This window comes from Nesoenas mayeri (genome assembly GCF_963082525.1).
Source record: "Nesoenas mayeri genome assembly, chromosome: 18".
NCBI classification, from domain to species: Eukaryota; Metazoa; Chordata; class Aves; order Columbiformes; family Columbidae; genus Nesoenas; species Nesoenas mayeri.
Window position 1 is genome coordinate 9,018,239 of NC_137566.1, and position 13,065 is coordinate 9,031,303.

At 45.2% G+C, this 13,065-nt stretch overlaps 2 protein-coding genes across 5 annotated transcripts in view; one reads left to right on the forward strand and one right to left on the reverse strand.

The window, feature by feature from the left end:
• Positions 1-1,084: 1,084 nt before the first annotated feature.
• Positions 1,085-11,718, reverse strand: TTF1 (transcription termination factor 1). 4 transcript variants are annotated; one of them, XM_080355958.1, is made up of 17 exons: positions 11,610-11,718; positions 10,659-10,721; positions 9,490-10,344; positions 9,139-9,396; positions 8,808-9,050; positions 8,492-8,722; positions 8,136-8,387; positions 7,725-8,026; positions 6,679-6,929; positions 5,659-5,844; positions 5,294-5,372; positions 4,873-5,003; positions 4,132-4,360; positions 3,205-3,294; positions 2,926-2,991; positions 2,506-2,591; positions 1,085-2,071 (listed from the first exon to the last, which is right to left on the reverse strand). In XM_080355958.1, exons 3-17 carry the CDS (start codon positions 10,330-10,332, stop codon positions 1,911-1,913), a joined length of 3,408 nt encoding a protein of 1,135 aa, XP_080212084.1. In that variant the 5' UTR covers positions 10,333-10,344; positions 10,659-10,721; positions 11,610-11,718; the 3' UTR covers positions 1,085-1,910. The 4 variants fall into 4 exon arrangements, with proteins under 4 accessions (XP_080212084.1, XP_080212083.1, XP_080212085.1 ...); XM_080355957.1 differs by lacking the exon at positions 10,659-10,721 and adding an exon at positions 10,523-10,623 and having other exon boundaries at positions 11,610-11,661; XM_080355959.1 differs by lacking the exon at positions 10,659-10,721 and having other exon boundaries at positions 11,610-11,659.
• Positions 11,719-11,935: 217 nt separating this feature from the next.
• CFAP77 (cilia and flagella associated protein 77) overlaps positions 11,936-13,065 on the forward strand; it is a gene marked incomplete at both ends in the record, with an annotated part of 56,706 nt that continues 55,576 nt past the window's right edge. The window contains one exon of the mRNA XM_080355983.1: positions 11,936-12,064. Within this exon, the coding sequence (XP_080212109.1) occupies positions 11,936-12,064 (129 nt within the window). The remainder of the gene's footprint in view (positions 12,065-13,065) is intronic.

Below are 13,065 nucleotides of genomic sequence, written 5' to 3' on the forward strand. Positions count from 1 at the left end.
AGGCGGCAGCAGCACCGCCCGCGGTTCCGGCCCCGCCGGCGGAAGTGGGCGCCGGACCACGCCCTAAGGGCGGAGCCGGCCGCCGCGTGCCCGCTAAGCCACACCCCTTCGCGGGGAGAGCGGCGCGGCCTTAAAGGGCCACTACCGAGGGGAGAGGCGGGGCGAGTGCGGGCGGGAAACTGAGGCACGCAGGGAGGGGAGGGCGAAGTGGTGTCAGTGCTCCAAGGAGCACAGCCTCAAGGATGCTAAAATAACAAAATCCCACCCCAAATGCCCAGTCAAACCAATGGGAGGGAATTGCCCATCACTCTGAAGCAATAACGCCTGGAGGGAAGGTTCCTCACAGCCGCAGTGCAATGGAAACAGCTCCCATGTACAGCTCAGCTGCTCCTACACGTCCTGAAACAGAAGGTTTTGTCACCACTCAGGCTTGGCCCGTGTCCCCAGAGCCACTTCACTCGAGGCTTCTGTCCCAACCCATTATGTACTGACCCTCCAGCTCACACGGATGACGCTGCCCCCCGGGCTGGGGGCTCGGAGGAGCCAAATGGGGTCAGTTTGCCTTTCTTCAGTCCCCCCATGGCACTTGATCTTCAGCTGCTGCCACTGTAACACTCCTGGAGGCTTCTCAGCTGCAAACCCAGCCCTGATGACCCATCATTGATAATGACACACAGCTGAGGATTTTTTTCTAGAACACCATTCAGGAAAAATGCTCAAAGTGACACATCTGCTTGAATCACCAAAGTTTTTACGGGACTCATGGTGCTGTTTAGACATGAAGGATCAGTCATGCTCTTATTTGTGATGCAGCCCAGAGGGTGTCGTGCCTGTCCCACAAAAATCACACAGAATTCCACGGTCAGAGAGACCAAAGCCAGACTGCAGTTAAATATGGAAAATTCTCATTTACCACCCTTTCTATAAGTCACAATCCAGATGAACCACCACCATGGTCTTTATTTAACACTGTTTAAAGTTCTGCATTTTCAATGGCAATTACTGAAATTAAGAAAGGAAATTCTCATTTATCAAAAGGCCCATCAAAAAGCAGTATGCCAGAGACCAAGTCTTTGTGTGTTACTTTTTAATACAACATACAGGAAATATAAACTTTACATGCACAGTAAGATTTTTCTTTCTTTTAATATTCAGTCCATCCATTTACAAATAATCGCTCTAGGCAGATAGTTCAAAATATCATACAACATGAATACAACCCCCTCTTACCTGTCAACTTATTAAAACGTAGAAATTCTCCTTGGCAAAATAAATATACGTTTTGCCTTTGTATTCCAAATATTAACAAAAAACATTTTAATGCATTGTTCTAATTAGCATGAAATGACATTACAGTTTATGAATACCAGTGGACTAAAACCCCTTTTCTCTAGAAGGGTTGATAAAATCAGTTGCTTTTAAGACCGGGGTATCTGTTGAAAACAAGCAAACCAACCTAAAAGTTGTGCTGTTTCCATCAACACAGATGTCTTCAGATTTATCATAGAGATTTAAAAGCCAATGAAAATCCTCTTCCCAATTCCACAAATTTATTTTTAAAACTTATTTCAAATCCATTAAAGTTCTGAAAACCAAGTTAACGCACAAAGGGTAAACAGCAGCTTTCAAGTCCATAGAAAACAAAGCAGTGGGAAAAGTACTATTTTTGAGACACTCAGAAAGCAACTTGGATGCTTAAATAAAGATTTCTAAAACCAGAGCTAATTTAAGGTGACACAAAAAAACTGTATTTACCTCAGTCTTCAACAGGAAACAAGAAAAATCACATCTTTACTTTTTCCGTGATTAGGTAACCAGTGTACCTGCAGTTGTTGATCTGTGCCCACTTTTAACCAGATCCATTTTGCAGTTAAAATGCAGATTGGGAATTGGTTTTCCAAGGCAATCAATTAGTCACTGTCTTCACTGGAGTCAAAAATGTCCATGAGTCGGAAAGCCTTTTTCTGGTTGGTGGTTTTTGAATTATCAGAACTATTGCGTATCCCCTTCCTGCTTCCTAACTTTTCTTCAAGCTCTGGAAGTTTCTTTTCATAAAGATAATCAATAATTTCTTTGGGGAAAAAGAAAAAAAAGTAGTCTTAATTGGATCTGTGGGGGAACTGGATGCCCAGGGGAAATGGGGTCACACAGACAGAAATTAGTTTGTTAGTGTTAAATGGAAATAATCTCACTATTCCATAGCAATCCCGGTGGCTGTAGGGCAGATCAGACGCAAACATGCAAAGATCAACTCAAAACGCACAGTGATGAACTCGTAAAGCCAACGTATTAGACAAGGTTGATAAGCACTCCAGAAAGATGCCATTGAAAGTAAACTGTTACTTAAAAACATAAAATTAAAAAGGAATTTAGTAAAGTAAGTATAAAGCCTGTGATTTTAGCCGATTTACTTTAGGGAAAGCTAACCAGGAAAGTATTGAACTCCAATACTTGTCCTCTGAGATTTAAACAAACACAGTATTTACAAAGAGCTGGGATACTGACCAGAAAAGGTTTTCTTTTGCCAAGAAGGGACAGAGGTCACTTTCAGCCTATAAAACTTGGATTGAATGTAGCCTGCAGTGACATTTCTGGAAAGAGAAGAGTTCAGGGAATTACTGGTGCAAGGAACTACTACAAAGTCTAGTTGTTTCTGAGACTAGCACAGCCCACGTAACACAGTCGCAGCACACAGAATGTGCTGGGAATACAACACGGGTTGCCTGAAGTGGTTAGAATTAAGTTTAGAGTTTATAGGCATTTATTGCTCAGCACTCCGCAAAGATATCCAGCTGTACATTACCAAACCAAATGTCATTTTCTATAGTTGCAGAGGCCTAAGAACTTTGATTCCTTTGTGGAATGTCTAAGGCTATCTGCTTCAACTATCCTATGTATCTATAAAAAAGGGAAAAAAAGCTTTACCCAATAATATCAGTGAGTTCTTCCCACTTTACGTCACTATAATCCTCCACTTGCATTTCATGCAACCTGTGAATACAAAACAGAAGCAGTTTGCAGGCAGAATTCGAGAAATAACTCACAGCTCCCCCAGTCAGAAGTCACAGGACAATTCCAACCAAAGAAACAGCAGTTGTGAAACCGTACAAAACTGCAGGTCTGCCCTGCTCACCCTGCAAGTTGTTATAAATACAACAGTAAGAGACACAAAAACATTCCCGTAACTCTGAACGATAACGATACCTTTTAATCAGATTGATCTTGGCCTTTATTGCTTGGGTCCCTCTATATAACGGCTGCCCTTTGGTCATCTTGTTTGTTAAAATTACCATCCTTTGAAAACACACAAGAAAAGGTTTCTGTCATTTCAAGAAACTCTAGGCATCAAAAGGAAGAATCTTCAAGATGCTACTGCTTCCACAGAGAAGCAGAAATCAGGCTTCACTATCCCAGCAAGAAGAAAACTGGACCACAGCGAGCAAAGAGTTATTTCTTTGTCTCAGACACATTTGCAGTATCTCTTCTGTAGCTTACAACCTATTTATTACCTGTTTTCGCAAATAATCACAGAATCAGAGAATGTTAGGGATTAGAAAGGACCTGGAAAGCTCATCCAGTGCAATCCCCCCATGGAGCAGGAACACCCAGATGAGGTTACACAGGAAGGTGTCCAGGCGGGTTTGAATGTCTGCAGAGAAGGAGACTCCACAACCCCCCTGGGCAGCCTGGGCCAGGCTCTGCCACCCTCACCAGGAACAAGTTTCTTCTCATATTTAAGTGGAACCTTTTGTGTTCCAGTTTGTACCCATTACCCCTTGTCCTATCATTGGTTGTCACCGAGAAGAGCCTGGCTCCACCCTCCTGACACTCACCCTTTAGATAGCTGTTAACATGAATGATGTCACCCCTCAGTGTCCTCTTGTCCAGCTCCAGAGCCCCAGCTCCCTCAGCCTTTCCTCACATGGGAGATGCTCCACTCCCTTCAGCATCTTTGTTGCCCTGCGCTGGACTCTCTCCAGTAGTTCCCTGTCCTGCTGGAACTGAGGGGCCACAACTGGACACAATATTCCAGATGTGGTCTCACCATGGTACAAACGTTTTTTTTTGCAGAATAGCATTAAACACTCCCCAGAACACATTTTACAGTCTCAACGTAGTATAACCCCTTACCATTTCTGTTTACATTGTCTCCAATGTCGAGTTCCCACTTTAGTTTCAATCTCAGTCCATGGTAATTTCTGGTACAGCGTCTCTTGGTCAATCAAGTGATCTGTACTCGACGTTTTCGATGATGAGCGAGAATTTGCATCTTCCATTCCCACTCTTTTCCTAATCACCTCCTCCACTGCATGCATTAACTTCTGGACCTCTTCCTTTGACCAAGGACCATAATTAACAGCTAAAATTGAAAAATAAGGTTGAGGCATAATCTCTCATAAATGATTAGGAAAAAAAGGCAAAAGATCAAATGCTTAACTTTGCATTATTCTTATTTAAAGGACCAGCTTCTTAATACACTTTCCAGAAACTCTTCTGCATACCAGATTTGAAAGACTTCAGCGTAATCACTAAATAACAGCACTGATCCCTAGTTTCTATCTTTTAAAATCTGATCGTCAAATTCCTCTCCGCCTTCCCCCTGAAAGCAGGTTTAGATGCCAGTTCTACCTAATCAAGAGCTGCATTTGTTCCACTTCCTTTCTCTGTTCTATCAGAAACTGTTCTGATCCCTTCCACATGAAAACGCAATCAGTGGTCTAGAAAAAAAGAACCACCACGATAAGTTAATTACAAAAAAAATATAAATCTACTCTAGGGATTTTTTCCTAAAGTTTCAGGCACGTCCAACACACAGCTAAAATACCTTCTCAAATTGCAATGGACAGAATGTTTTTTCTTAGAATTCCATACCTGATTTGATTTGAGAGTATTTCATAGCAACTGAGAGGCTGGAGCGAGACATCATCTCGGAAATCTTCTTCCAGTCATTGCCGTGCAGAGCGTGATACCTCTTCAAATCTTCTTTTTCTGCCTTAGTGTACCTAGTGGAAGAAATGGGCACAGCTTCAGCTGTAAATTCAAACCATCCCAATATCTCCAAAGAGCTGTCATCTTTATAGATGTTTATAAAGTTGCTCATCACTACCATTCCAAATCACATTTTAGAACAAAGGAATTGATAAGGACTAGTCGGAAAAATGAGCTGCCCATTAAGTCACAGTAACTAGCACAAATGAGAGAGATGATCTTCATTTATATCCACTTTTAAAGTACAAATAAACATCAGAGAGTAAGATTAGCATTCAGAAACTCTTTCAAATTAGTCTCTTACCTCCCTTTATAATTATTTGGGTCAAATATCTTCTTTGCTCGATAATATACCAGCCTCCAGGGTCGCGGTAGGCCCTCAGCTGCAAAGTAAATGATTCATTTTTAAGAAACGTTTCTTACACCAGTGAGACCACTTTAACAAACCAAAAAAGAAAGAGCCAAAATGAAACAAAACAAAAAACCAGTAACACACATTTTTATGACCACGCTGCCAATGATAAATTCTCACCATTCAAGCAAATATGCTCTACAACACTTCAGTAACTGCACACACACAGAAAATAGTCTGAATGGAATCTCCTGAGGAGTTTCAAAGATGCAATTGTTATGACCAGGGTAAGATTGAGAAGGAACTTAAATACTTACAAAGTTTATCACAAAAATGATGGTTTGCTTTTAGACGATTGATATTTTTTTGTTCCTCTGGATACCTCGAGGTAAACAGGAGTTTTTCAGCACTGTCTATTCCAGTAATCGATAAGAACTCTTCAATATTTTTCCGGATCTGATCATTCTCCTTCTTGGAAAATTTGCCAAACCTGACAGCAAGACCTAAAATATACAGAAAGGCCAATGGTACCTGGGGTATATTAGAAGGGGGGTGGTCAGTAGGTCAGAGAGGTTCTCCTTCCCCTCTGCTCTGCCCTGGTGAGACCACATCTGGAATATTGTGTCCAGTTGTGGCCCCTCAGTTCCAGCAGGACAGGGAACTGCTGGAGAGAGTCCAGCGCAGGGCAACAAAGATGCTGAAGGGAGTGGAGCATCTCCCGTGTGAGGAAAGGCTGAGGGAGCTGGGGCTCTGGAGCTGGACAAGAGGACACTGAGGGGTGACCTCATTCATGTTTACAGATATCTAAAGGGGGAGTGTCAGGAGGATGGAGCCAGGCTCTCCTTGGTGACAACCAGTGATAGGACAAGGGGTAATGGGTTCAAATTGGAACACAAAAGGTTCCACTTAAATATGAGAAGAAACTTGTTCCTGGTGAGGGTGGCAGAGCCTGGCCCAGGCTGCCCAGGGGGTTGTGGAGTCTCCTTCTCTGCAGACATTCAAACCCGCCTGGACACCTTCCTGTGTAACCTCATCTGGGTGTTCCTGCTCCATGGGGGGATTGCACTGGATGAGCTTTCCAGGTCCCTTCCAATCCCTGACATTGTGATTCTGTGAGCTGGGAGCAGGTTATTCACACACACGCTTTGGGTTGCAATTTGACAATAAGGAAGCAGATGCAAGAAGCAGATAAAAAGAAAATATGTCAATTGGAATGAAGTGAGCCAGACTCCATGGATGCAACAGACTTGACACAAAACCAAACTATTTTCCCTCTGTCAAAACATTAGTGCAGCTGCACAGTCCTTTCTCCCTGCAACAATATTTTGAGAGCTCACCTTGTTCTTTAAACTGTTTAAATCTCGCTAGGTCTTTTCCAGCCATCTTCCTGATTGAACACTCTGCTATATTCCTCACGTGAGGAATAAACTCTTCCAGTTCTTGTTTTGCAGCCTCCAAATCCATGGCTGAACTCGTCCTAGAGTCCACATGCTCTTCATCATTCGGACGACGTTCTTCAGATGTTACCGTTTCAGTAAAGTAACTATTCTGGTCCTTCTTCCGATTTGATGCTGAGGGTTCTGATGTCCTAATATTTATATATATCAAAAAAAAGGTAAAATAAAATATACCACTAGAGCTCCAAAACAGAGATTTTGTTATTATCTCTACCATTAAAAGAACAAATATGTTCATTAACTAAAGTACAAGCAACATTTCACAGAGCCACCCCCTTGTAATCCAACCTCTTAACACAGACATAATTTATTATCAAATTTCTCTTCTTCCAATATTCAAAAAGCTTGCTGAAGTTGGGAAAATCTGCGCCTTTCCTACAATACTCTCACACACGGACACACAGAAGAAATAGTGTCTCTTGCTACCACTGGCAACACAGAACTTTTCCATTGGTCTCTTCCTAGTGCTCTTATGGTGGGTTCCAGGTGCTATAAAAGCACTAAACACAACTAACATGAGCATTTGTTCAAACAGAACATTAAATTCTTTGGTTGACCTTACTAGTTAATTGGTAAAAATGCATCTGTTCACTATAAATACCCGCCCTTTTGTTTTTTCTAACTGAATATGAATTGCTTGCACATAAATTATTTCTATTCCTACAGATGTTAAATAGAATAAAATACTTGGTGTTGAAGGCAATTGTAATACATTATTACAAATTTTCACTGTATCTTCACAAAATAACTAAGCTCTTAAAGGAGGTCCCTATAACATCTCAATGTATTGTAAAGGTTTTTTAAGTCTTTCTTCAGAACGCACACAACACAGAGTAAAGAAAAATCTGGGACCCGAATCAGAGAAACATATCAGGAGGTGTGGAAAAAAAAAACCCACACAAAACAACCCAAACAATTAAACTTACATTTCATCAGATTCTGAAGAGCTTTCTTCCATGACAAAAGCTCTGCTCTTCACTACTTTTTTAGCACGCACTGGAGTTTTTCGGTGAGATCGATCAGCTGATTTATTCAGCTTAGAAAAATTAGCAGGTACATCCAGAGAATCTTCGCGCACAGGAGAAGAATCACAGTCACCATCTTCATGGCACTGCTGGGGCACGGCTGCGCCAACGTCTTCTGTAGGTAATGGCAAGACTGTGTCTTCCCTTTGCTTCTGTTCCTTTGGAGATAACAGTGACTGGTCAACAGCTGCAGCTGTGTCTTCCTGGGGAAAACAAACAAACAAACTCCACAAAATAAACCAAACAATTAAATTACACGACATCAGATTCTGAAGAGTTTGCTTCCATGACAAAAGCTCTGCTTTTCACTACCTTTTTGGCATGCACCAAAGTTTTCTGATGAGATCGATCAGCTGCTCTATTCAGCTTAGAAAAATTAGCAGGTATATCCGGAGAATCTTTGCGCACAGGAGAAGAATCACAGTCACCATCCTCATGGCACTGCTGGGGCGTTGCCACATCAACCACTTCCACAGGTAACAGCAAGACTTTGTCTTTCTTTTTCCTCTTTTGCTTTGGAGTTGACAATAGTGACTGTTCAATGGATACAGCTGTGTCTTCCTCCTAAAAACAAAGAAAACCAAACTATTAAATTACATGACATTGGATTCTGAAGAGCTTGCTTCCATGACAAAAGCTCTGCCTTTTACTCTCTTTTTAGCACGCACCGGAGTTTTTCGATGAGATCGATCAGCTGCTTTATTCAGTTTAGAAAAATTAGCTGGTATATCCGGAGAATCTTCACGCACACGAGAAGCATCACAGTCATCATCCTCACAGCATTGCTGGGGCGCTGCCACAACAACCTCTTCTGTATATAATGGTAAGACTTTGTCTTTCTTTCCCCTCTTTTTCTTTGGAGATAACAGTGACTGGCCAACAGATACAGCTGTGTCTTCCTGCAATTAGAAACATTACATCAGACTCTGAAGAGCTTTCATCCATGACAAAAGCTCTGCTTTTTACTATCTTTTTAGCACGCACCGGAGTTTTTCTACGAGACCGATTAGCCGCTTTATTCAGCTTAGAAAAATTAGCAGGTACATCCAGAGACTCTTCACGTTTGGTAAGAAAAACATCACAGTCACCGTCTTTGTAGCATTGCTGGGGTGTTGCCACATCAACCTCTTCTGTAGATAACACGAAGACTCTGTCTTTCTTTTTCCTTTTCTTCTTTTTCTTTGGAGATGACAATGGTGACTGGTCAGTGGTTAAAGCTGTGTCTTCCTGAAAAGCAAACACAAAAAGCCCACAACTAAATTACATTGGATTCTGAAGAGCTTTCTTCCATGACGAAAGCTCTGCTTTTTACTACCTTTTCAGCACACACTAGAGCTTTTTGATGAGATCGATCAGCTGCTTTATTCAGCTTAGAAAAATTAGCAGGTACATCTGGAGAATCTTCACGTGTGGCAGGAAAAGCATCACAGTCACTATCTTCATGGCACTGCTGGGGTGTTGCCACATCAACCTCTTCTGTAGATAACAGCAAGACTCTGTCTTTCTTTTTCCTTTTCTTCTTTTTCTTTGGAGCTGACAACAGCGACTCATCAACAGTTACAGCTGTGTCTTCCTGAAAAAAAACACAAAACAAACCACAACTAAATTACACGACATCAGATTCTGAAGAGCTCGCTTCCATGACAGAAGCTCGGCATTTTACTACCTTTTCAGCACACACTGAAGTTTTTCGATGAGATCGATCAGCTGCTTTACTCAGCTTCCAAAAATTAGCAGGTACATTGAGAGAATCTTCACACACGGAAGAAGAGTCACAGTCACCATCTTCATGGCACTGCTGGGGCGCTGCCACATCAACCTCTTCTGCAGGCAATGGCAAGCCTTTGTCTTTCCTTTTCTTCTTTTTCTTTGGAGATAACAGTGACTGGTCAATGGTTACAGCTGTGTCTTCCTGCATATCTTCAGTACTTCTCTTTCTTTTGTTCTTTTTCTTCTTCTTTTTTAATCTTCCATTTTCATTTATATCACATGTTTCTGAGGTGGACAGCTCATATACCTCCTCCCCTTCGGACAATTTTTCTTTTCTTTTCTTCTTAGCAGATCGCTTTACACAAACATAATCAGCATTGATCTCCTGACAACAATCAGTAAGATGCTGATTCACTGTGCCATAAGTTACATCACTTTGCTGATCTGTACTATCACGACATTTATGCTTCTTTTTTTTCTTCTTCTTCTTTTTGGAAGTATCCACTGCAGTTTCATCACTAATTTCATGTTCCAGCTCTACAGAAGAATCACCTAATGAAGGCTGTTGCGTCTCTCCCTTGTTTTTGTGTCTTTTCTTCTTTTTACGGCCTTTCTCAGTCTGTGCTGCTTGATCTTCAAGCAGCAGTGGAGAAGTACAGCTAAGCTCCTCATTTTGTACACTTTCTCCTTCATAACTTTCATGTGTCTCATTGTGCTCTTTGTGTATTTTCTTCTTTTTCTTCTTTTTCTTGAGAAAATCCTGCACTTGAATATCATCTGCACTTGCTTCTTCTGTCATATTTCTTCTTACCTTAAATAAAAGACATGAAGTTTACTCAAGCGCTATGATTTATATACCATTATACAGTAAAAAAACAAAACACCAAGCATCATAAACAAAAAAATCCACACCAAAAACCCATCCAAAAGATCAACATACTAAGGAACCACTCAACATTATCTTAGAAACATAGAATAAAGATACTTACTTTTCAATACAGCTAATTTCGCAAAGTAACTATGAAATAGCAACACCTTCTTCATCAAACAGACACGCATCACAAATGTATTCAGCCTTAAAATTGTTTTCCTATAACAACAAAGATACATTATAATAACTCTTACCTTTAGGTTGAGTTTGAATAGCTAAGCAACAACAGACTGATATATTCAACTCTGCTCACAGCACTGAAACAGCAAGGAGGTAAAAGTAACAAAGATATTCTAAAGTAATTAGAACTAAAACCACCTTCTGTAGTGAGAAGTTTCTGACTGGCTTTGCCCGTGTTCAAACAGGGCCCTGCCCAGGCAGGACCTGCTGGCTCCAACTGATTCTTTAACCAGAACAAATACATTCCTGAAAGCTACAATTACACAGAGCAGGCAGGAAGTATCTTCAGCACGTTTTCTACAGCCAGCACATTAAAAAAAAAAAAAACAACATATAAAGCAACAACCCAACATCTATGAAACATAAGACCCTGAATTTCACATTCCCAGAAGGTTCCAGCACTGACCAGTAGCAGGTGTGATCATCTCACTGCCACGGGGAAGGGGCTGCCCTGAAATCTCTGGGGACAGACACCGACCCCACAGTCCCCCAGAGCTCTGGGGACAGACACCGACCCCACAGCCCCCCCAGAGCTCTGGGGACACGGACCCCCACAGCCCCCCAGAGCTCTGGGGACACGGACCCCCACAGCCCCCCAGAGCTCTGGGGACAAGGACCCCCACAGCTCCCCAGCTCCGATCACAGCCAGGCCACGGGGCACAGGCCGAGGCCGCGGGCAGCCTGAGGCCGGACCATAGGTCAGGGCCCCGCCTCACGTCCCGTCCGGAAACACGTCCTGCGCAGCGGCCGGCCGGCCGGCCCGCCCGCCGTTACCCTCCGCCTCCCTCCGCGACTACGGGAGGAGCCCGGTGCAACCACAGGCCCCTCGGCGGGGCGGGGAAACCGCAGGCTCTTCAGTGACCCCGCCGGCCTCTCCCCCTCCCCGGCCGGGACGGCCCGTCCCGCCGCCCCGCGCGGGTACCGGGGGCACCGGATAACGATCCCACCGGCGCTTCCCGCCTCACCTCGGCGCCGCACGCGCTCTCCCGGTGTCCGCCCACAGCGCCGCTCCCCCGCCCGCCGCGCCACCGGCCTCTCCGTTCCGCCCTCCCCGCGGAAGCGCTCCCGGCCGGGCCCGCCAGAGCGACGGACCCGAGGCGTCGCCCGGCGGTTGCTAGGAGACGGGGCAGCGCCGCCCGGCGGTTGCTAGGAGACAGGGCAGTGCCGCCCCGCCAGCGCTCACGGGTGGGAGCCGCCGCTCCACGGCGGGATCGTTCCGGTTCTCCGCTCGCCCACGGGCAGGGCAACACCGCCCGCCTCAGCCCCGGCTTCCCCCCGCCCGGGCGGTGATATGGCGGGCGGCAGCGCGGCTTCTTCACGGCGGCCACCACTGTCCCTGGCCGAGGTGGAGCCGGGCAGCGAGAACGAGCGGCTGGGGCTGGCCCGGGACAGCATGTTCCGCAACCCGCGCATCCTCAAGGTGAGCGCCGGCTGCCTCCGCTCCCTCCCATCCTAGCGCCGGTAGCGGCGAACGGGACCTCGGAGAGGGTGCGGGGGTGTCACGGTCCCCGCGGGCAGCCCCGGGTCACCGCAGCCACACAGCAAAGTTTCCCGTTAAAGCACCTGGAAGGTGGCAACACTTTAAAAGTTTTTCCCTCCACACTGATTTATATGACGAGGAGGGGGAAAGGTGTGTTTTCTCGCTGCTCTTTAGTGTTTTATCACCGTTAAACACCCGGTAGCCCCGGGATGGTTTTCCCTCCGAGTTTCGGGTGTTTTTCCAAGCAATAGCCCCGCGGCTTGAGGAGCACTCGGGGACAGGGACAGAGGTGGCACTGGGGCTGTTCTTTGCCACCCCCTGCAATAGAGGGGCCCTGGGTGGGGGTGGGACACAAACTGTAACCCCCTAAATCAGGATTTTTATATTGGCTATGAAGGTTATGGTCACTGCACAAACTCCTGACACTTCCGTGTTACCGACTCACTTGTACCCCCGTTCTGAGGATGGGCCGAGCTCCAGAGGGGGCTTAGGAAGCTTCAGCGCCTCCTCCTCAACATCCCCCAGCACAGAAAGTCCCGCTTTAGCCCCCACATCTTCCCAGGAGCCTCTCCGAGCAGCAGCTGAAGTTCAGTTCTCGTCCCCTGGATGGCACTCGCAGAACAGCTTCGCGCCCTAAACCCGCTCCTTCCCATCCCCGTCCCCATCGAGGGACAAACCGACCCCCGATGCTCGGGATCGTCGTTCGGAGGGTGCGAGACCTCTGGCTGCCCCCCAGCGCTTCCCCCGCCTGCGCTTTTCCCCTTGTCCGGGCGGGGCAGCCCGTTCTGCTCCAAAGCGCCGTGTTCCCGCAGCGGGGACGGTTCAACCGCGGCCGTTCCACCTTTGCTGCGGTAATTCAGGGCTTGAACTCCTTTGGTGACTCTACCCCGGCACAGGCAGGCTCGGAAGTCGGCCATAAAATTTTGGAATTTTGAATATCA